This window comes from Chiloscyllium plagiosum, chromosome 17, assembly GCF_004010195.1.
Source record: "Chiloscyllium plagiosum isolate BGI_BamShark_2017 chromosome 17, ASM401019v2, whole genome shotgun sequence".
Classification (NCBI taxonomy): Eukaryota; Metazoa; Chordata; class Chondrichthyes; order Orectolobiformes; family Hemiscylliidae; genus Chiloscyllium; species Chiloscyllium plagiosum.
This window is the reverse complement of record NC_057726.1, coordinates 4,388,332-4,412,035: the sequence shown is the minus strand read 5'-3', so window position 1 is coordinate 4,412,035 and position 23,704 is coordinate 4,388,332. Positions and strand designations below refer to the sequence as shown.

The 23,704-nt window shown below is 40.9% G+C and overlaps 1 protein-coding gene across 1 annotated transcript in view; it reads right to left on the bottom strand.

The window, feature by feature from the left end:
• Positions 1–23,704, bottom strand: part of dync1li2 (dynein, cytoplasmic 1, light intermediate chain 2) — an 81,157-nt gene that overhangs the window by 16,650 nt on the left and 40,803 nt on the right. Inside the window, exons 6-11 of the mRNA XM_043706535.1 lie at positions 21,102–21,195; positions 19,172–19,307; positions 18,709–18,820; positions 16,987–17,046; positions 13,749–13,790; positions 9,557–9,659 (exon numbers count right to left, since the gene is read on the bottom strand). Of these exons, the coding sequence (XP_043562470.1) occupies positions 9,557–9,659; positions 13,749–13,790; positions 16,987–17,046; positions 18,709–18,820; positions 19,172–19,307; positions 21,102–21,195 (547 nt within the window). The remainder of the gene's footprint in view (positions 1–9,556; positions 9,660–13,748; positions 13,791–16,986; positions 17,047–18,708; positions 18,821–19,171; positions 19,308–21,101; positions 21,196–23,704) is intronic.

Genomic DNA, 23,704 nt, shown 5'->3' with positions numbered 1-23,704 from the left:
CAAGCTCAGGAGACACTGCCTTCCCCACACAAAGCCATGATACCTATGACTAATAAGTCCATATTTTTCCCAAATGTGAGCAAATACTTTCCATAAGAATTTTTTCCAGTAATTTCCCTACTGTCATAAGGTTCACTTGCCTGTAGTTTCCTGGATGATTCCTGTTGTCCTTCTTAAACAAGGAACAAAAATTGATTATTCTCCAGTCCTCTTGGACCATGCCTATGACTAAAGAGGATACAAAGACTGCATACAAGGCTCAGGAATTTCCTCACCTGCCTCCCTCAGCACTTTGGATAGATCCCATCAGGTCCTGGGGATTACCTATCTTAGTGATTTTTGAAACACCCAACACCACATCCTTTTGCTATATTGACATGCGTCTGTATATGACAACATACTCCTTCCAAGACTCGCCATCCACCATGTGAATACCAATGCAAAGTATTTATTAAGGAGCTCATCCACTTCCTCTGGCTCCATGCATTAATTCCTTCCTTTACCTTAGAGGGGACCTATTATTTCCCTAGCTAGCCTCTTGATCTTTATATTGCATATAAAATCTCTTTGGGTTTTTCCTTAATTGTTTGCTAAAGACATTTCATGGCTCCTTTCAGGCCTCTAAGTCCTTGTTTGGAGTTCTTTCCTGCTATCTTTCTATGTGTCAGGGCTCTGTCTTCAGTTTCCTAAACCTTATGTATGCCTCCCTTTCCTTTTGACTAAGCTCTCAATTTCTCAATATGTAGTTATAGCCATATTATCACACTGAGAAAATGAGTTGACTACACAATGGTTGCCTCAATATATAGTTACAGAAGAGTTCAAGAATAAACTACCTGTTTACATAAATTCAGGAGGCTGGAAGTGTGACTGTAGTGATGGTGTATTTTAAAATAATCTTCACCACTTGCAAATGAAGATTCTCAAAAGCCTGAGAAATATTATCTTGCAGGAGTATGTTGCAGACTTAATTGGTAGGCAATAACTCAATATTTAAAAAAGTTTTGATGCTGGAAATCAGAGACAAAAACATAAAATTGCTGAAAATCTCAGCTGCTTTGGGAACATCTATGGAGAGAAAGCAGAGTTAAGATTTTGGGTCCAGTGAGTCTTCTTCAGAATGCTGAAGGGTGTTCTGAAGAAGGGTCACTGCACCCAAAACCTCAACTCTGCTTTCTCTCCACAAATATTACCAGACCTGCTGAGATTTTTTCCCAGCAAGTTCTGCTTCTGTTTCAAACTTACAATATAGTGTTTTACACAATCTTGGACTAATGTATTGTCTTATTGTCAATGTATTCTGTTGAAGTGAAGCCAGTATTGTAATGTACGAAACTAAGCAGCCAGTTTGTATAAAATGGCAGTGTGATAATGATTAGATAACCATTTTCTAATAACATTCTGAACCACCCAAGTTGAGAGACAGAAAACTGAGCCACAAGATGACATATCAGGGAGATATTAAAAACCTTGGCCAGGTGACGATTTTTAAAATGAGTGACTGTCTTGGAGGAGACCGTAGTAAAGTTAAAAAGGTGTATGAGGGAGTTTCAGAACACTGGGCCCAGACTGGATGAGAGTGGATTGTATTGTATTATCTGTATGGAAAGGTTAGACAAACTCAGATTGTTTTCACTCGAGCATCAGAAGCTGATGGGTGACCTACTAGAAGTCTATAAAATTATGAGAGGCATGGATAGGGTAGATAGTCAGAGTCTTTTCCAAAGCATAGAATGTCAACCTCTAGGGGACATAAGTTCAAAATGAGAGGGGGAAAGTTTAAAAGAGATATGCAAGGCATATGCTGTTTTTATATAGAGTCTGTTAGTTAGCTGGAACTCACTGCCAGGGGAGGTATTAGATGCAGATACAATAGCAATGTTTAAGAGGCATCTTGACAGGCCGGCTACTTGCGGAGCGTTTCAGAGAACACCTCTGGGACACCCGGACCAACCAACCCAACCACCCTGTAGCTCAACATTTCAATTCCCCCTCCCACTCCACCAAGGATATGCAGGTCTTTGGATTCCTCCATCGTCAGACCACAGCGAAACGATGGTTGGAGGAAGAACGCCTCATCTTCCGGTTAGGAACCCTCCAACCACAAGGGATGAACTCGGATTTCACCAGTTTCCTCATTTCCCCTCCCCCCCGCCTGTCTCAGTCAAATCCATCAAATTCAGCACCGCCTCCCTAACCTGCAATCTTCTTCCCGACCTCTCCGCCCCCACCCCAATCTGTCCTATCACCCTCCCCTTGACCTTTTTCCACCTATCACATTTCCGACGCCCCTCCCCCAAGTCCCTCCTCCCTATCTTTTATCTTAGCCTGCTGGACAAACTTTCCTCATTCCTGAAGAAGGGCTAATGCCCGAAACGTCGATTCTCCTGTTCCCTAGATGCTGCCTGACCTGCTGCGCTTCTCCAGCAACACATTTCCATCTCTGATCTCCAGCATCTGAAGACCTCATTTTCTCACATAGTTGAGACTCAAGGCAGGGAAAGGCAAGACCTGTGAGATTTGAATACCGATGTGTAAACTTCAAACTGAAGGTAACAGGATATTAGGAATCAATTAAGACAGCAAACTTCAGAGTGATGGCTTAGAGAAGCTTTGTTCAGGAGATGGGTAGGAAAGGTTTGGGTGAAATTACTGCAGATGTACGGAGCAGCAAAACCTCTTCAGTGTTGTTTTTAGTGAAGGTTCGGCTGAATTGCATTAATCAAGATTGTAGGACAGGAGACAAGCCAGAAGAACAATGGTTTACAGAATAATAGTTTAATTCTCTGGAGTGTTGGAGGCTGAGGGGTGACCTGTAGAAGTTTATAAAATCATGAGGGGCATGGATAGGGTAAATAAACAAGGTTGGAGGTGTCCAGAACTACAGGGCATAGGTTTAGGGTGAGGGGGGAAATATTCAAAAGGGACACTTCTTCATGCAAAGGGTGGCGCATGTCTGGAACGAACTGCCAGAGGAAGTGGAGGAGGCTGGTACAATTACAACATTTAAAAGGCATCTGGATGGGTATGTGATTAGGAAGGGTTTGGAGGAATATGGGCCAAGTGCTGGCAAATAGGACTAGGTTAGGTTAGGATATCTGGTCGGCCTGGACAAGTCGAACCAAAGCATCTATTTCTGTGCTGCACATCTCTATGACTCTAAGTGTGATTGGGCTGGGATCTCAGCTCCAGGTCAAATAGGTGACTTCAAACTGAGAAAATTATTATAGAACCAGTGGTTTGCAAGAGAGCTACAAGAGAGCTGCAAGAGATCATTCAGCGTCTATTATCTATGCTTGGCCTTTGCTGCAGCAACCCAAGACATGGCCACTATCCAATCTCAAAAACACAGTCATACTGCCTCAACTCACCTGCAAATAATCCAAATCTGACCTACTTTCCCTCAATTGCATCAATCCAAAAAATGGTCCTATTCTCACCCCACCACTCAGTATCAATCCCATTTTCCCAATTAACTATATTTCCCCCACTATCCTGCATCAATCTAAAACCATTCCAAGTGGTCCCAATGCCCTGCCAATACCCAAAAATAGTTCCTTTGTCACACATTCTCCCAACAGGCTGATGGCTACATTTAGTTACTTGAGCCTTTTTAGCTAATGAGATCATGGATAAACTGCAAGCAAACTCCATTTACTCTTCTTTGGTCCATTTTCCTTAACAGCTTTGAACAATCAAAATCTATCCACCTTAATTTAAAATTTATAATTGATCGTTCATTAGTTGACATTTGCAGAGAAAGCCACTCCCACCCATCTGTTGCAGAACATGCAAACATATAAATTAGGAGGCACTGGATCTTGCAAAAACAATGGGCCTTGACAATATTCCAGTAATCGTACTGAAGACTTGTGCTTTAGAATCTGCTGCTCTGCTAGCCAAGCTCTTCCAGTAGGGCTACAACTCTGGCATCAACCCAACAATGTAGAAAATTGCACACGTGTGTCCTGGTACATAAAAAGCAGGACAAATCTAACCTGGTCAATTACTGCCACAGTCTACTCTAGATCACAAGTAAAGTGGCAGAAGATGCTGTCAACAGTGCTATCAAGCAGCACTTGCTCAGCAATAACCTGCTTAGTGACACCCAGTTTGGGTTCCATAGGCTTGGGCTGACGTGTGGCAAGTAACATTTATGTCGCACAAATGCCAGGCTATGACCATCACCAGTAAGAAGACGATTTAACCAATGCCCCTTGACATTCAATGGTGGTAACATCACTGAATCACTCACCACCAACATCCACCGGGTAACCATTGACCAGAAATTCAACCAGACTTGTCACGTAAACAGTGGCGATATGTGCAGGTTAGAAGCAAGGAATACTTCAGTGAATAACTCACCTAACTCCCAAATCTTGTCCATCTACAAAGAACAAGTCAGGAATGTGATGACATACACCCCACCTGGCTGGGTGATTGTAGCTCCAATAACACGCAAGAAGCTTGACACTATCCAGGACAAAGCAGCCCAGTTGACTGGCACTGCATCCACAAACACCCACTCCCTCTACCACCAATACTCAGCAACAGCAGTATGCACCATCTACAAGATGTACTACAGAACTTCAACAATCTTCTGATAGCATCTTCCAAACCCATAACCACTTCCATCTAGAAGGACAAGGGCAACAGATATATGGGAACACCACTCCCTGCAAGTTCCCCTCCAAGCCACTCACCATCTTGACTTGGAAATATATCACCATTTCTTCACTGTCGCTGGGTCAAAATCCTGGAATTCCCTCCTTAAGGGCATTGTGGGTCAACCCACAGCACATGGACTGCAACAATTCAAGAAGGCAGCTCAGCCCCACCTTCTCAAGGGCAAGTAGGGAGCCACGGTGGCTCAGTGGTTAGCATTGCTGAGTCAGTGCCAGGGACCCAGGTTTGATCCCATCCTTGGGTGACTGCACTTTCTCCCCACATGCCTCCCAGAGTCCAAAGATGTGCAGTTAGTAGATTGGTCTTGCAAAACTGTCCACAGTGTCAGGGATGTGCAAACTAGGTGGATTAGCCATAGAAAAAGCAAGGTTCTAGGGACTAGGTAGGGGAGTGGGGCTGAGTGGGATGCTCTTCGGAGGGTTAGTATGGACTCTAAGCTTGCTTTCACACTGTAGGGTTTCTATGAACTGGGGGGAGACAATAAATGCTGGTCCAACCAGTGACACCTACATCCCACAAAGATGAATAAGTTCTAGCTATTCAACATTTTGCCTAACTCTCAACCGTTCAAGAATACATCTGCCTTGAAAGTATTCAAGAACTTTTCTTACCACACCTTAAAGGAGAATTCCAAAGATTCATGATGTTTAAAAACATTTATCTGCCAAACAGGTGACTTCTTTTTCGAACAGTAACTTCTAATTCTAGATTTTTCACAAGAGGAAGCATACTTTGCACATCCACCCTTTCAAGGTCCCTCAGGATCTTGTACATTTCACTTAAGTTGCCTCCTACTCTAAACTCCAATGGAAACATGTCTAGGTTATCCAACCTTCCCTCGCTAGACAGTCCACCTATTACTATTAATCTGGTGAACTTTCTCTGAAATGCCTCCAATGCATTTACATCATTCCTTAAGATAGCAATAATGCACACAATACTCCAGTTGTAATCTCACCAATTCCTTGTATAACTGAAATATTATCTTCCTGTTTTTGTATTCAATTCCCCTTGCAATAAATGATAGCATTCGAGTAGCTTTCTAAATTATTTACTGTATCTGCATACTATCCTTTTGAGATTCATTCAATTCATACACAAATCTCTATGCAGTTCAGTGCTCTGCAATCTCTCAGCATTTAGGTAACAAGTTTCTTTATTCTTCCTGTTTCTATTTCTTTCCCACATTGTACTCCATTTGCCAGATCTTTGCCCACTCACAACCTATCAAGATCCCTTTGAGGCCTCATTATGTCCTGTCCACAACTTACTTTCCTCACTGTCTTTGTGTGATCAGCTAATTTAGCAATCCTAGCTTCTGCACCTTCAGCCAGTGACCCTCTATGGCATACCACTCATTATAACCTGCCAGCTGAAAATTACCCATTTGTGATTACTCCCTGTTCCTGTCAGCTAGCCAGTCTTCTATCCACATCAATACATTACCTCCTACAAGGTGACTTGATATTTTCACAGTAACTTGATGGGGCAGCTTGTCAAATGCCTTCTGGAAATGCAAATACAATACATCCTCCTTGCCTTCATTTTCTGATTGACATTGATTCCTTGAATAGTACTTGTATCTTTACAGCAAAGACCACTGCAAAATATCTGTTCAATTCATCTGTCATCTACGCTTTGTTCATTAATTCCTCAGATTCAATTTCTATATTAGTTTTCCTTTACAAATATCTCCAGCCATGCATCTATGTGTAATTATTTGCTTTTTGTCAAGTTTGATACTATCCTTAAGTTAACCACAGTTGGCAGGTCCTTCCCTTGGAATTTCTCTTGTATCTCGAGAAAACTAATTAAATCACTGTATAATCTGCAATATTTTATAGAATCCCTACAGCATAGAAACAGGCTCTTTGGCCTTACAGGTCCATACCAATCCTCCGAAGAGTATCCCACCCAAAAACTCATTCCGCATTATTCTACACTGACCCCTAGCCTAAACATCCCTGAACACTGGGAATTTAGCACAGCCAATCCATCCTAACCTGCACATTTTTGGATTGTGGAACGAAACCGGAGATCACGGAGGAAATCCACTCAGACACTGGGAGAATGTGCAAACTCCACACTGACAGTCGCCAGAGGCTGGAATTGAACTTGGGTCCCTGCCGCTGTGAGGCAGCAGTGCTAACCACTGAGCCACCTTGCCACTCCAGGTTGAAGGATATAATTTCAGTCTGTGTAAACACGTCTTAATTTAACTCCGTCCAGGCATCATCCTGGTAAGTTAGTACTGCACACCGCCCTAAGACCTAAAGCAGGATTACCAGGTCTGCTCACAAATTTCAGGTGCAGTGTAACCAGGGCTTTCTATATCCAAAGCACAACTTTACCTCACTGCATTCTACTCCATTAGCTTGCGCTCCATTAGCCTTGCAACTATGTTCTGTGTTTGGGCCACGCCAATGTCTTTGGGCCGCCAACCCCCACAGCTTTGCATCAAGTTAAAATTAATCTCCAGGCCACACACTCTCCCCAGGGCCCTTCTTAATTTTGAAGTTTTAACAGTAAGATCAATACTGAGGAAACAGGCAATGTCTTACTTTAAAGCCACCTATTAGCCATGACTAGAGCAAAGAACAGAATTATCAAGGTTTGAGTATTAAACTGCATCAGTGCTTTACAAAGTGAAGACAACATTGTCAGAGCTACTGTCCTTTGGACAAGATGATCCTGTCTGCCAGATCAGAAAGAAGTCTATAACAGAAATAGGTTGGCAACAGGATTGATATTCTGGAATGAGACCAAAACTGTCCTCTTCCCCTGAACTGAGTTTCATTATAGTTGAAGCAGAAGAGAGGGCCCTCCAGTGTTCAGCTTCCTAATTGCAGTTGAAAAAGTGTCATTGATTTTAAACACAACAACAGTTGAGAGATTGAGGGATAATTACAGTACAGCCAATTCAGAGACTGAATTTTTCATTTCGTTATTAAAACTTACAAAGTCCCATCTTCCCATGGTTCACAAGTGAAATCTGATATAAAGTAGGTAAATTGGGAAGTTACTTAATCACAGTCCCACTGGATGCAGTATTACAGCTATAACAGGTCTGAGTGCTCTGGAAGCAAAGACCCATCCATAAAGGAGTTCAGTCACGTCAGAAAACAGATCAGCAGCATGTTTTAACTTTAAGGTGGTAAACTAGATGCAGGGGATTATTTTTAGTAACTGAGGGGATTTACAGCACAGAGTTCAAGTAACCAGCCCCAAAGTTTCAAAGAAGTTCTAATATGTAATATATTCTATCTTCTATTTCATAGTCAATGCCAGAAACAACTGATAGCTTCACCAATTGCCTCACCATAAACAGTAAAATCTAAAACACCTGTTCACTTCTGAGCTTAAGTCTTCATCCACGCACACGCCAACGTTGTTAGTTTATAGACTTGTCAAACGTATTCAGGTTAAGCTGAATTCGTTAGAATTCTGAATATGTCACCTTTAAGACTCCATTCTCAACTTTAAGCTTAACCAAGATCTGTGGCCAAGACATAATCCTAATCTTCACAAGTAGAAACATTGTACAGGAAACACGAGAAAAAATGTGGAACTTCGAAAGAGAGATTTTCTCAGCACAGATCAGATCCTAAGAAATGGAGTACTTTCAGCCATTCAGTCCCTCAAGCCATTCAATACGATCACAGCTGATCTGACTCGGATTCTACTTTTCTATCTACTCCTCATATTCCTCAACTTCCTTGAAGATCAGAAGTCGGTAACCTTAAATATATCCTGCTGTCAATGGAAAGAGGGCAGCGAGGACTTGTGGGTGAACTGAAGCCCTGGGAGAGGCCAGGATCGTAGTGAGAAGGATAAATGGAGAAAGTCAAGAGAACTTTAGAGTAAGTAGCGTCACAGTTTGGGTGTAACAGCTGGTATAAATAAATTTCAAAACCATCAAGAAGAGGAAGAGGAACAGAAACTTTGAGGGAACTGTGCAGTGAATACTGGAGTCTGTCCTTGGATGAATTAATTGGACAATTACTTTTACTACATCAAAATGTGAAGGTTGCCACAATTACTCCTCATCCCTGGATGCCAAAAGAAGGAGGAGTTGAATCCATTTGCGAACCATTGCCATCAGCAACCAGAACTGCAACGAGGGAAGACACTCACTGAATAATTAATAATAATGGAATGCTGTTGTCATTTGGTAGCACTGAAATTACTGTTGTAAGAATAAAATTGCCAATGCTTTCTTGAATATAAAACGCTGTTTCTCCTTCACAACTATATTCTTGTGAGTGCAAAGTTTCCAGAGTTATTTTGTTGATCTTTTACCGATGGGTTGATCGTCATTGCCTTTGCTCAATATTTTGTGTCAGCTGTGGCTCAGTGGGCAGCACGCTTATCTCAAAAGCAAAGGTGGTGGTTTTGAGTCTCACTCCAAAAACAAAAACAAAATCTAGGGAGATATTCTTAACAGCCACACCTTTGGAGATGCTGTTGTTTCAGAGGAAATATTAATTTCAATAAATGCCCACTCTCTTACGTGATGCTATTTTGAACAGGAGCTGAGAAGATATCACTGTATTAAAGCCAAATATTTATCTCTCAATCAACATTAAAAAAGAATCCAGTTATGCTGATACTTCCGTTTGTGGTATCCTCCTGAGTGCAAGTAGGTTGCCAATTTCCTATATTACAAAAATAGTTATTCTGCTTCATTAGTTGTGAAACACTTTGGGAAGCCCAGTAGTCAGGAAAGATGTGACATAATAGCAAAGTTTTACTTGTATATTATGCACCTGATATCAAATAAATTTCTAAAACTATCAAAGGATCACACATTTTGCTTCCCAGAGGAGACTGAACAAGACTTATGAAATTACTTGCACTTTACACCACTCACCTTTTGGAGTTCCCGATGTGATGGGTGGGACTGCAGTCACCATGTTTGTTCCACCTGGCTGTCTTGGGGTCCTGGGAGAGCCACCAGGTTGCCTTGGAGAATCCTGAGAGCAATCACAGTATCACTCATGTTGACCTTAAATGCATTAATGTATTTGCAAAAAGTAGAACACAAACACAATCACATTGCTAGAATAGGGAAAGAGGTTCCCCACATTAACCCGAAAACACAAGTAGCTTATTTTTCTTGTGATGTCCAGGAACTGACCAAACCTAGAGCACAAAAATGGCCTTTCAGCTCAGTCTTCCGGACTGCCAGACCCTCAGTTACTGAGTAGCCCATCATGTTCCTGAGTCAGCTGACAGTAACCAATTCACTCCACTCCTACTGTCCAACTGCTTTGAATATGTAGCCAATTTATTTCAAACTTACTGCTGAATCGGTTTTTCCTATCCTTACAGTGAACTGCTTGAATGCTAAACTTCTCAAAAAAAAATTCAATATGCATCTTATAGTCCGTCTTTGCCAGATTTTAACACCTGCTCAGTTTGTCAGCCAACTTTCCTTTTTGATTAAGAATTTAATCTGACCATAAGGTGGCAAAGAAGAGTTCAATTTGTTTTTTTTTATTTTAAGCAGTGATGGGTACCAGTTCCATGCTGAAGGGTTGTTGTACTGTCAGAAATGCAGTATTTTGCATAAGTTATTAAATTGAAGTCCTCTATCTGTTCTCTCAGGTGGAGAGAGGGGAAGCAGGTTCAGTCTGGTGCCAATGAATATTTCTCAACCAAGAGCGCACGCACAAAAAGAGTCTAACCATGTCTCATTATATTCACAGCATTTTGCACTAATTTTCGTCATACTTATGACAGGCAATCAACATCAGCTAGAGTAGCAGATCTTGAAACAGAGGAAGAAGCATCAAGAGGAGTGGGCAAAAGGAGGACCCAAGAGACAGACAGCATCACCTAAAAAAAAGGTGGTTACAAAAGGACTTGCTGACATGGAGAGACAAAAACTATGTTCACTGGAACCACTGGAATTGGGTCTTGCTCTACAACAGAGAAAAGAACTGGCTGTTGAGCGTCTCTGGTAAGTGGTTAAGACCTTTTCCATTCTTAAATTTTATGATAGCAAATTTTTGGTAAGGTTAATCAACCACAATATCAATGTGAACATAATTAAAACTCATTTACAACAACAGTACAGGTGGCGTGTCAAGGCTGCAATATATAGGAGCTTCTGGATGCCACAGTGATCCCAGGCAAACAGTTGCAGTGGATATTTGAAATCTGAACATCTTTGGTTTAGATTTTACGAGCTCAAGGCTGAACTTTAGACACGGTGATCCTTTAAGGAGGGAGATGTTCTCTATATCAAAGAGACAATCACAATCACATCACTTTGAACAAAGTCTCAAATTTGGCTAGAGACAAGACAGTATAACAGTGTAAGGCAGGTAAGAGTCCAGAGGACAGGGTGCAGAATTCCAGTCTCTGGAACTGTCCAATGTCTGATGTTCTCCCAAACCGTCTTGAAGGTATTTCTGGAGTTTGGGGCTGGGCATGGTCCATTGGTACATGGCACCATAGTACAGGGAGCCATTCAAGTGGAAGGAGCAACAAGGAACGCTGTTGGCAAGGATCATTCAATTAGAGAGACTGAGATTGTTCTCTGCCGCATTACTAATTGAACTTTGTACAAATTAGCACACGTTACATAAAAATGAGAGATGACCGTTTGGCTCAGAAACTGGTAGGTGAGTAATGGATTCTGACTCGTGGACCACTGGAGAAAGTGAGACAGTCTGCACCTGAACCATGCTGGTACTTGCAAACCAGAAATAAAAATTTCAACTAAAAAGTGGGAGTGAGGGATCGGTCTTCCTATTGGGAAGCTGCTGTGAAACTTGAAAGGGTTCAGAAAAGATTTACAAGGATGCTGCCGGTGTTGGAGGATTTGAGCTATAGGGAGAGGCTGATCATGCTGGGGCTGTTTTCTCTGGAGCGTCGGAGTTTGAGGGGGGACCTTATAGAGGTTTACAAAATTATGAGGGGCATGAATAGGATAAATAGAAGAAGTCTTTTCCCTAGGGTGGGGAGACCAGAACTAGCGGGCATAGGTTTAGGGTGAGAGGGAAAAGATATAAAAGAGACCTAAGGGGCAACTTTTTCACACAGAGGGTGATACGGGAATGGAATGAGCTGCCAGAGGATGTGGTGGAGGCTGGTACAATTGCAACATTTAAGAGGCATTTGGATGGGTATATGAATAGGAAGGGTTTGGAGGGATATGGGCCAGGTGCTGGCAGGTGGGACTAGATTGGGTTGGGATATCTTGTCGGCATGGACGGGTTGAAAGTGTGTAGCATTCATTACAACAGTAAACAAATTGATTGCGCACTCTGAAGTAAATAAATCTGATCACCATTATCAAGATCTGGCTACAAAATGACAAGGACTGAGTCCTAAATACTGAGGGATAAATGACATTCAAAGAGGATAGGTAGCTGGAAAAATAGAAGAGTATCATTTACGCAATAGTTAAAGATGACTGACTTTGGTTCAAGAGATCAAGATGTAGAATAGGATTGGGTGGAAATGCGGACTAGACGGAGAAGGAAGTTAATAGTGGGAGTAATGTACAGACCCTCTAATTGTAACCACAATGTGGGGCCAAGTGTACAAGAAATAATATTGGGTGTTTGTGTTAAAGGGACAACAATAATCATGGGTGACTCATAAGATGTGGTGATGAGACAGAATCAATGACCTCAGAGCAAAGGCACTCCTTGAGAGCAACAACCACAAGGTGATTGAATTTTACATCCAGCTTCAAAAGGGAGCAGACTGGGTCTAAAACATATATTTGAAACCTATATAAAGGATAAGTATGTGGGCATGAAAGCTGAGCAAGCTGAAATAAACTGGGAATTCTAAACTAGGTCACAGATCAATAGAGATACAATGATACACATTCAACGGGAGACTACTCAAAATACATCTCCATTATGACAAAAAATTCCAAGGGGAAACCCACTATTCATAATTATAACAGTAGTTAGGGAATGCATCAGGCTCAAGAAAAACATAATATCGCCCATGCTTGCGCAATTGTATGACCAATCATTTGAGCTGATGAAGAACTCAAGAAAATAACTAGCCGGTTAATAAAAAATAAACTCAGGAAAGAGTTGTAAATGTAAAACCAGATAAAGAGAGAGTTTGAACAAGCATTTAGAAAGGAGAAAGCAAAGTGAGTGTTGGCCCAGAAGTTAAAATGTGTAATCAATAGTGGAAAATAAGAAAATAGCTAACAAAGTGAACAGATGTTTTGTTTCTGGCTTCATTATAGAGCATACAAAAAAGTTATTCCAGCGATAGCTGTAAATCAGCAAGTGGAAGGGAGAGAGGAATGTGGTAAAATTATAATCTTGAGGAACAGGCACTAAAACTGATAAGAGTTGTGGGCTGACCAGTCTCAGGTCCAGATGCAACTTTATCCTAGCATCTTAAAAGGTGGCGGCTAATGAGTTAGTATGTATGTTGCTGTAATGAAACAAAGATAAAACAACAGGATTAGAATCCTTTTGTGCAGTCATGATGGACTAAATATCCTCCTTCAGCAATAACTCAAACAGCTTTCATATTGCTGCTATTTTCTGCATGTTCCCTACCAACTCCAGACACATTTTGTACTCTTTAAACACCACTGGCTAGAATAACTTCAAGGTGCTAGTGTTATCACCCTGATGTTGGAGGTGCACAACAATATGATCATGGATCCCCTCAATCATTCAACTGGCATTCTAAACTCCAACTGCAGCAAGGTGAACAGTCAGCTCTGCTGTACAGAACAGCTGTACCCTGGCCTCTACTACTGCCAGTTCTACAGCACAACAAACAAGGAGGAACAATTTTGCCTGCTTTCCTCTTGCATCAGTTTGAGTTTTTTGCTTGCACTCGGGACTAAAGGATCTTGCTCAGAAGTCTGCTGGCATGATCAGGGAACTCCCAAATACTGGCCTCTGACTTATAAAGCAGCACGATGTACAGGCACCTTTAGGCAAACCACTCAAGTGCAGAGTATGCTGAAATATTGGGTCAGTCCATAGGAACAGTCCTTTTTTATAACGCGTTAAAAAAAAACACATTTTCATTTCACAGTTACAAGCTCTTTTTCTCAGACTTACAGCAGGTCTCGAAGGAGTGGCAGGTTGTTTGGCAAGAAGAGACTGCAAGAGAAAGGGTAGGCAGCATTAGAATACACCTGAAAGGCAAACACTTTTCACCACAGCAAGAAACTGAAAACCTTCCCGAGCATTCATCAAATCAATATCAACCTGCATTCCTGCAAAAGCTAAACCTCAGGATGTGCTGAGAATAGCCAAAAGCCAGCAATTGTGGAGGAATGGTAGAGGAAAGTGCAGTAAAAACTTTATTTTATCTATTTTAATTGGTGATACGAAACACTGCATAGTTCAAAACAATAATCGAGAGCTTCACTAGGTAGTGAGGACGAGTGTTCAATTCAGAGTATCTGCCCAGGTGTCTGAAATACGAGTCAATGACACCATAACTATGTCACCACATCTGTTTGTGGCTAGCCCTGTTCTGTTTCTGGTCAATGCTAACCACAGGACATTGATTGTAAGGGATTCAGCTATATTAATACCACTGAACGTCAAGAGGTAATGATCAGATTCTCTCTTGTTGGAGACAGTCACTGTCTGGCATGTTCTGGCACACTTGTTACTTGCAACTTATCAGCCCAAGCCTAGATATTGTTCAAGTTTTGCTGCACTTGGCCATGAACAGCTTTAGTATCTAAGGAGTCACAAACGGTGCTGAATATTATGCAGTAAATATCCCTATTTCTAACTTTATGATGAATGGTCAGATGACCTTAGCACTAGAATACTACACTCAGAAATTCCAGCTCCACACAGTCAAACACAACCTTGACATCAAGGGCAGTCAGTCTCACTTGACACCACTGGAGTTTAGTTTGTGTATCCATGTTTGGACTAAGACTATAATGAGATCAGGAGCTGACTGAGTCTGGTGAACCCCAAACTGAATGTCAGGAAGCTGATTATTATCTAGCAAGTGCTGCTTGCAGCATTGTTAATGACCCCTTACAAAACTTTGATGATCAGAAGTAGACTAATAGAGTGGCAATTGGGTTGGATTGGACTGGACCTGCTGTGTGCGTACAGGACATAACTGGGCAATTTTCCGTCTCATTGGGCACCTGTGATGGACCACCGTGTCAACTAAGACAAAAAGACAATCTTTCAGACCAGATTTCATTTTGGAATTTGACTTGAGCTGTAGTAACATTAGCTAGCATCGTAACTTCAGATAACCTGTCACTGATCCTGACTGAGTGACAAATATTGACCAGAACTGGGAGAATTCCTCTGCTCCTCTTCAATATAATCTCCGGGATATTTCACATCCACCTGAACATCAAAGATAAAGCATCAATTTGAAGTGTCAGAGATAAGAGTGCTACCAAGTGAGCCACATTTGACGCTCAGAAGGAGGAATGTTGCTAAGTATGGTGTGGTCATACAATGTGATTGGTTCTTTACAGCTCTCTGGAATAACCTCAAATCACATGTATCTTGCAGTTCAAGAAGGCTTCCCAATGTCAGTTTCTAAAGGGCAGCAAGCATAACATTTGGTCACCAAGAATTTATTTTCTAAACAGTTCATACAAAACAAGACTAGAAAGGGGTCCTAAGACCACTGCAAGGATCAGTGTTGGGGCTATAGCTGTTCAAAACCTAAATTAATAATTTGGATATAATACTGTAATGTAATATTTTGATGACAAAATTAGGTGGATACCTAAGTTGCAAGAAACTACAAGACGGTTTCAAGGAGGCTTGAAAAAGCTAAAGGAATGAACAAAATTATGGCGCAATCTAACACACAAGTGTGCAGTTATCCACTTTAGTTGGAAAAACAAAGGCAGAATATTTCTTAAAAGGCAATGATTAGGATTTTTATTGTCCAAAGGGAGGCGGATGTTCTTGTTCACAAGTGACTAAAGCTAGCATGTAGGTGCAGCAAACAATTAAGAAAGAAAACAGCACACTAACCTTCAATGCAAGAGGCTTTGAATATAGAATAATGGGATCTTGCTGCAATTACATACAGCCATATTATGTACAGTTTTAGTCTCCTTGTCTAAGGAATTACATACATGCAACGAAGGTGGATATGTGAAGCAAGCAAGAAAGTGGAATTGTGACCACGACAGGATCAGTCATGATTGTGTTAAATGGCGAAGTGGGCTCAAAGGGCTGAATTGCCTATTCCCACTCCTAAGGCCAATGTTCCTAAAGGGAGTGCAACATAGGTGCACCGTATTAATCTCTGGGATGGCGGGATTGTCCTATGAGAAAACACTGAAGAAATTGGACCAGTGTTCTCGAGAGGTTTGAAGGAGGAAAAGGCGATTGCATAGAAACTTGCAGATCTCTTACAGGGCGATGTGTCTACGACGTTTCTGCTCATTAGTGAGTTTAGAACCAGGGAACACAACGTCAGGATAAGGCAAAGGCCTTATAAATGAAATAACAGTCTCAAAAGAATTCCTTTCAAATAAGAAAATTCAGCAGTGGGCTCGAGGTCTGCTGCTGGGTCTGGGGAGACAGAAATTAGCACTGTAAATACAGAAAGTCAGGTCAGAGAAGCCTACAACACAAGGTGTTTATAAAGTACCTTTTAGCAAACTTCTCCAGGGCATAGCACAGGAGAATTATAAAACAATGGATGACTCTACATAAGGAGATATTATAGCCAGTGACCAAGGACTTAAACAGGCAGGTTTTCAGAGAAATCTTTAAAAGGAGAAGATTGGGGTAGAGGTTTGGAGAGGTTTACAGAAGAAATTTCAAGCCTAGGCATTTGAAGACATGGCCAAGAATGACCGTGTGATTTAATGTAAAATGCACAAGTGGGCAGAATTAGAGAATCACAAGATCTGGAGATAGAGGAGCTAGAGATTACAGAGCTAGGGAAGGGCTCAGGAATAAAAATCTTAAAACAGCCTTTTCTTAACCAGGAAGCTGTGTGGCCAGAAAACACGAAGGGAATAAGGGTAACAAGTGATCAGAATTTACAGCAAGATACTGGCCGCAGATTTTTGACTGCGAATTTACAGTGTGCCGATCAGTTGGCTGTGCTGTGTGGCAGTCCATCTGAGTTTCAAATGAAAACAGCTCGAGTAACATGTTAACAGTGATACTTAGGAAGTTAGAAGTCTGCAATATCACCAGTGGAGGGCAACAAAGCCCACCTTTGCCTAATCAAAACTGAGTGCACTGGGGGTCACTCAGTTCGCAAGATGCAGGATGTTCTATGGCAGGAGGAGGAGTAAAGAAGGGATGACCCAAACACACAACGTTATAGACTTACCTGCTGCTTCATGAGGAAAACTTGCTCATCCTCCGCAGCCACTTCTTTGTCATGGACAGGCTGGAAAAAAAGACAGTCTTAGATGAAAATTAGAGTGTTGACAGCTCAAAGAAAACAGCAACATTCCTCCTTTTTGCCAGAGGATCAAACATTGGGGAAAAGCCTCTGGAGCCTGTTCCAGAATGTTATCGGATAATGGCTGATTTATATCCTAACTTTGTTTCCTGCCTCGGTTCTGTAACTCTTGACATCCCATCAAATAAAAACTAGCAACCTCAGCTTTGAAGTTTTCAATCAAATTTCAGTCCGAATAGCCTTTTTTTTTGGAAAGGTTGAAGAGTTTCAGATTTTTTAATTAAGAACTGCTTCTTTACATCACCTCTGAACAGCCATTTTAAGTTTCCATTTCTTGGCCAGACTCCTACCACCAAGTAGAAGAAATTACACCATTTCTCTTGATCTATCTGGTCAAACTATTTAATCATTCTTAAGATTTCAATTAAATCACATCTAGATCTTCTACACTCAAGGAAGAAGCTTTGTCTGTGCAATCTGTCTACATAATTTAACACTTACACCAGAATGATAGCAACTGTGTATCTGCTCTACAACACATCTGTCCTGCTGTCGTCTCCAGAACCGATCAGACTATGTGAGGTCTCTAAAACTCATGCTAAAACAGTTTTGATGTTAGTAACTTCCTAAGAGATCACTCCTTGTGTTTGAGCTTAAGCCTCCAGGAATTAGAAGATTAATCTCCTGGACACTGCTTAGAATAAGGAGAAAATTTAAGAGATCTTAGGGGAAAAAAAAAGCAGACATTTCTCCCCCATTTTCTTTGAACACTTTCATCTTTGTGATAAAAATGTTGGAGATGGTAATTGAAAGTAGTCAAAAAGAGAATTATTACATATCACAACAAAGATAATGAGCTACTTGACAATGACACAAATCATAACAGAAATTGATCCAGTTATGATTCCATCTAAATGCACTTCCCACCACCACTTTTAATTGTGTGGCCCACAGAGTCTAATTAGTGGGCTTCCATACAGACTGGACAATCATCAGGACTTGCAGTGCTTCTTGTTTTCAATGGGTACAGAGGTGAATTTTAGCATCCACACAGGACCTGGCTCTAATCCAAGTGCACTGAAGTGTAATTAGATGAGACTGGTGGTGAATTAAAAGGAAGAAAGAGATAGCCACAAAATCATGCTTTCCCCCTCAAAACAGTCCTCCCTAATTTATTTCCATTTCTCAAAGACAACATTTGGAATGATTAATCCATCTATCATCTTTGTCTCATTGCAATTCCTAGTTTAGTGCTTGGACCACATTCTCCACATCTTTCCATGCAGCATTTACACATTTCCAAGTAGTTATCAAACTCTCTCCCTGAATAGCTGGGATTGACTCAATGTCAGTCACTATTTGTAACTATATGCTAGATATAATCTATTATTATCCCTGTTCCTCTCCGCACGCCCCCAATGCATTACAATCTAAGATGGTCACGGACGACACCAACTGAACATTTTCTGTATAGAAGCCCACTAATTAGACTCGGTGGGCCGCACAATTAAAAGTTGGATGGTGGGCTGGGAATTGTGGGGGGAGGGTTCTGACCACAAGCCACTGCCTTCAGGAGCAGAATACAATGAACCTTTATCCAAGCAGTATAGCAAAGCAAATGCAGGTTGAGCTTATCAACTACATTACCTTTTTGACTAGGGGCTTCCCAATTATATCCTCATAGGCATCATCTTGTTTCACCGTTGCAAAATTTTCATGTAAAATAGCAATTTTCTTATCTTTGTCCCATCCTGCAGGACTGAAAAATACAAAACAAAGTTGGAACTACACAGCAGATGCACTTCAAATTAATTGTACATGTCACTCAAAGTAAATCAGAGAATGTGCTATTTTACAAGGATAGCAATATCAAACATTAATGTATGGATACAACAAACAGTGCCATCACATTTCAGCAGGACTTCCAGTTCTCTGCCAACAACACTAGAGATCTGCTGGCAATATAGAATCATTATAAAGGAGTGGCTTCAAGATAGCAATATATATTTGCACCTAATCATCAGTTTTATTTTAAGACACACACAGCAAGTATGTCTTCCTGGTGCACTTGCACAGTTCTGAAATACACTAAGTTAGGTCAGATACTTACATAAAAACCGCATCTTTCTCCACCACTAAGGCAGGTGTAGTAAACTGGAAATCATACATTTTGTGGACAAGATATTTATACAAGAGATCAATATTTTTCTCTTCTTTTATTGATGTGTAAATCAAGGCAGCACCATCTGAAAGGCTGATTAAGGAAAGTATTTGGCTGGGAATTATGCTTGATCAAGTCAGGGCAGGGAGAGGAGAAAATATCTTGCTCTAATTTTGAAACATGATGCTCAAACTAATAAAACCATTAGCCTCGTGTCCATAATTTCATACTTGCAGCTCAATTATCTGAACAGACATTGGAAAAAAAAGGAAAATATTTAAAGAATGTAAGAATTTGGGAGTGTTTAGAATAAAATGGTCTAAGTAGCTACCAGTGTTATTACATTAATTATTTGAGGCAATACATGAGAATCGCTGAATGGAATTAGACCTCAATGTCCCAAGCTCAGAACTAGTTTACAATGGCATGCCTGTGTTTTTAGTCACACTTTTAAACCAACAGATGCAAATCAATTCAATGCTGTACTCCTGTTTCAAACTAACATCTGTTGTGTGTTTAATGCCCTTCCCCCTCCAGAGAATTATCTTCAAAGTGGTTTCCTCCTCCACCCTATCGACACACCCCACCCACCCCTCAATTGTCTCGGATTCACAGGTGCAGGCTGCCAGCTGGTGTCTCTCCCCTATCACCATTTGTTAGTTCATCTACCATCAACCTTGACAGCAGCCATCAGGGAGCTACTTGACAAGGAGGGCTTTTGGGAATGAAAACACTGTCTAGAATTTTCCCTTCCTAACCCTGTCCTCTCTGTGAAGTCTTGGCTGAGGTCAGCTCACTCAACAGGCCTAGCCTTAAACCATAATCAGCCAGTAGGATTGTCAGAATAAAACAGGAAAGCTCTCCTCTCAGATATGAGACAGCATTGTGTAAGATCATAATTGGTATTAAATGTTTCATTTTCAGGTTGCCAAAATGCAATGAACAGATTTCCACAGGCATGACTGCTCGGACTCAATGTTTACAAATTATATCAATAGCTTGGATGAAGGGTATGGCTGTCAAATTTGCTAATCATGAAGATAGAAAGAAAAGTTGCGAAGAGGACGCACAGTTATAAAAAGATGACAGGTTAAGTAAACAGGTAAAGATCTGGAAGTATATAGTGGGAAAATGTAAAACTGCCCATTTTGACAGGAAGAATAATTATCCAAATGATGAGAGACTGCAGAGCTGTCAGACACAGAGGGCTTTGGACATCCCAATACATGACACAGGATGAGATATTCCTTCTTAAGGGAGAAACTAGAACACTCAAAATTATGGGTGATCCTTTTAAAGCAGAGCGGAGCAAACTTTTTGACTTGTGTGCTTTTGGTACTCTCTTCCTGAAAAGTGTTGGAAGCAGAGTCTTTGAATATTTTTAAGACAGAGGTCGATAACCTCTTGCTTAAGAATTTATCAGGGTAGGTGGGAACATGGATTTGAGATTACCCAACAGATCATTCATGAGCTTATGAAAAGCAAAGCAAACTCAACTGGACAAATGGCCTACACCAGCTTCTTGTTAGTGTGGAATTGGTTTCTGGGATAATCAGTGTGCAAACTTTCTTCATGGCCTTGGAAAAAAGGAAGAGAGCAATAGCAAAAGAGTAAGTCCACATTCGTCCAGGGTTTCTGACATTCATAAGTTACTGCCAATTTCATTACAGCAAAAGAAAATGCTTCTACCCATTTCTGAAGCAAATATGGCACAGCAAGGACAGACAAGGGACAATGAAATTAACTTCATATTTGCACTTTACCATTTCCATATCTAACGGGTGGTGTGATAAGTTCACAAACACAGCCACCTGATATAGACGGGAGTGAATTCAGCAAACTTCACTATAGCAGCACTCATTTCTAATTTGAAGGATACACTGTAAGCAGAATCTGCGAATGTGTGACTGAATGAAATCAAAGTGCTCGTCTCTGTAATCATGTTCCTTCTCTAGTACACTGACCGCATCACACTGCAGGGGGAACAAAAGAGAGATGAGCACAATGTAACTGAGCAGCATAAATAAACAGCAGCAGAATCTAGCAAGCATAATATAGCCAATTTGTACACCTCAGAACCTAAAAACACTTTTCTGTTTCTAATACGTGGAGGACAGGCAGACAGACAACGAACAATCATGTTGATAGGTAAGGCCAAGGGCCCCAAAATGCAAACCCTGGAGCTCTTTCCATAACATATCTGATTTGGAACTCATTTCACACAAGGCATATACAGTATGTTATGATCCTAATTGATGTTACCAATAAATAAGTCAAATACCAGAATGGTATATGGCCCAAAATTACAAAGTAGTTTGACTTAACCAAACAAAACTAAAACAAAAAGCTATCTACATACAACAGTTTGAAAGATTTCAAAACAACAGCACAGACTTCCATCTACTCCCAAACACCATCATAATACCTATTCAAAAATCCAAGGAAATTTCTTCACCATCAAAGCTATACATTTAACATAACTGCTTTCTCGCAGTTCCTACCCTGCAAGTATTTTAACCACTCAACTGAGAGCTTGGACTTTCTCGATCTTTTAATAAACTTCAAAATTCTGGCCAGTTACTTCATCCTTACTAATTACATCCCGGAAATAATTTATTTCTCAAAGTACTCTGGACAATCTTCTTTTTCTGAGAGAGACTATACTTACTTCTGACCCCAGTTAGGTCTCCTTCAAACTCCCATAAACTTTGAACTAAAAATAACTTATCCTAGAATTTACTCAGCCAGTAGCTTGATGTTCTCTCTTGCTAGTTGTAAACTACTACATAATAAACAAGCTTCCACTGACATTCCAAGAGGCCAACAATAGCTTACAGTCATGATTCCAGAAATACTCACCTAGCTAATTTTTAAACGCTTTGTAAAAAAAAATAGGCCAACACACACACCACTACAGGTCGGTCTGTTATAACACCCTTTTTCGTCAATGTGAATTTGCTGTAAAACGATTGATGAAACCAGGGACACTACTGAGTGTCACAGAGATGTACAGCACGGAAACAGACCTTTAGGTCCAACCTGCCCATGCTGACCAAATATCCCAACCCAATCTAGTCCTACTTTCCAGCACCCTCCCCATACCCCTTCAAATCCTTTCTATTCATATACCCATCCAGATGCTGTGTAAACGTTGCAATTGTAATAGTCTCCACTTCCTCTGGCAGCCCATTCCACACATGCACCACCCTCTGCATGAAAAAGGTGCCCCTTCGGTCTCTCATATCTTTCCCCCCTCAAACCCTAAATCTTTGCCCTTGAGTTCTGGTCTTCCCCACTTCAGAGAAAAGACTATTTATCCTATTCGTGCCCCTCGAGGAGGTCTGTAAACCTCTAGGAAGTCACCCCTCAGCCTCCAACACTCCAGGGAAAACAGCCCCAGCCTATTCAACCTCTCCCTATAACTCAAATACTCCAACCCTGGCAACATCCTTGTAAATCCTCTGAACCCTTTCAAATTTCAAAACAGCCTTCAGATAGGAAGGAGACCAGAATTGCACACAATGTTCCTGTACAGCTGCAACATGACCTCCCAACTTCTGTATTCATTCTACAGCACGAACCTTTAAAAAGTGTGCTGGGTGTAATGCGAATATGTTGAGTGCTGTTTCTAAAACTTAACTTTTATACGAAGTAGGGTTGCACAAGAACGCAACTATCACGTTATAGAAAAACCGACTGTGTAAGGATGGCACGGTGGCACAGTTGTTAGCACTGCTGTCTCTCAGCACCAACGATGCGGGTTTGATTCCAGCCACTAGTGACAGTCTGTATGGAGTCTGCATTCTTCCAGTGTCTGTGTGGGTTTCCTCTCACAATCCAAATATGTTCAGGTTAGGTGAATTGGCCATACTAAATTGTTCAGGGATGTGTAGGTCAGGGGAAATGTAGTATAACAGGGTATAGGAATGGGCCTGGGGAGGAAACTCTTCTCAGGATCAATGTGGACTTACTGGGCCTAATGGCCTGTTTCCACACTGTAGGGCTTCTATGATACTTTCAAAACTCAAAAAATGATAAACATAAATTTCACCTTTCACCAATAATGGACATTAAAACAAAGATACTAGAGATTAAAGATACCACCCAAACTCTACATTTTAGTTCTTACACGTGCTTGATATAACCAATGTCCATCCCTATTCATTCCAAAATGATAGTCTGGGGTTCTCCTTGAACCACTAGTAGCTGGTTTGATACAATTGAGTGTGTTGATAATCTACATCAGAAGATAGTTAACAACTGACCATGCTGATATGGAATGAGAAATCTTTGTGGGGTCCATACTGATTAAGGATGGAGGCTTTATTTTCTAAAGGAAATCAGTGAACTGGACGGATTTTTACAGTCAAAGCTGATCAATTTACTCATATTAGTATTTTAAAAAATAAATTCGACTATTTGTTCAACTCAATTAAGATTCTTTAAATGGCAGAACTACTTCTGAACTGTTAGTTCAAGATT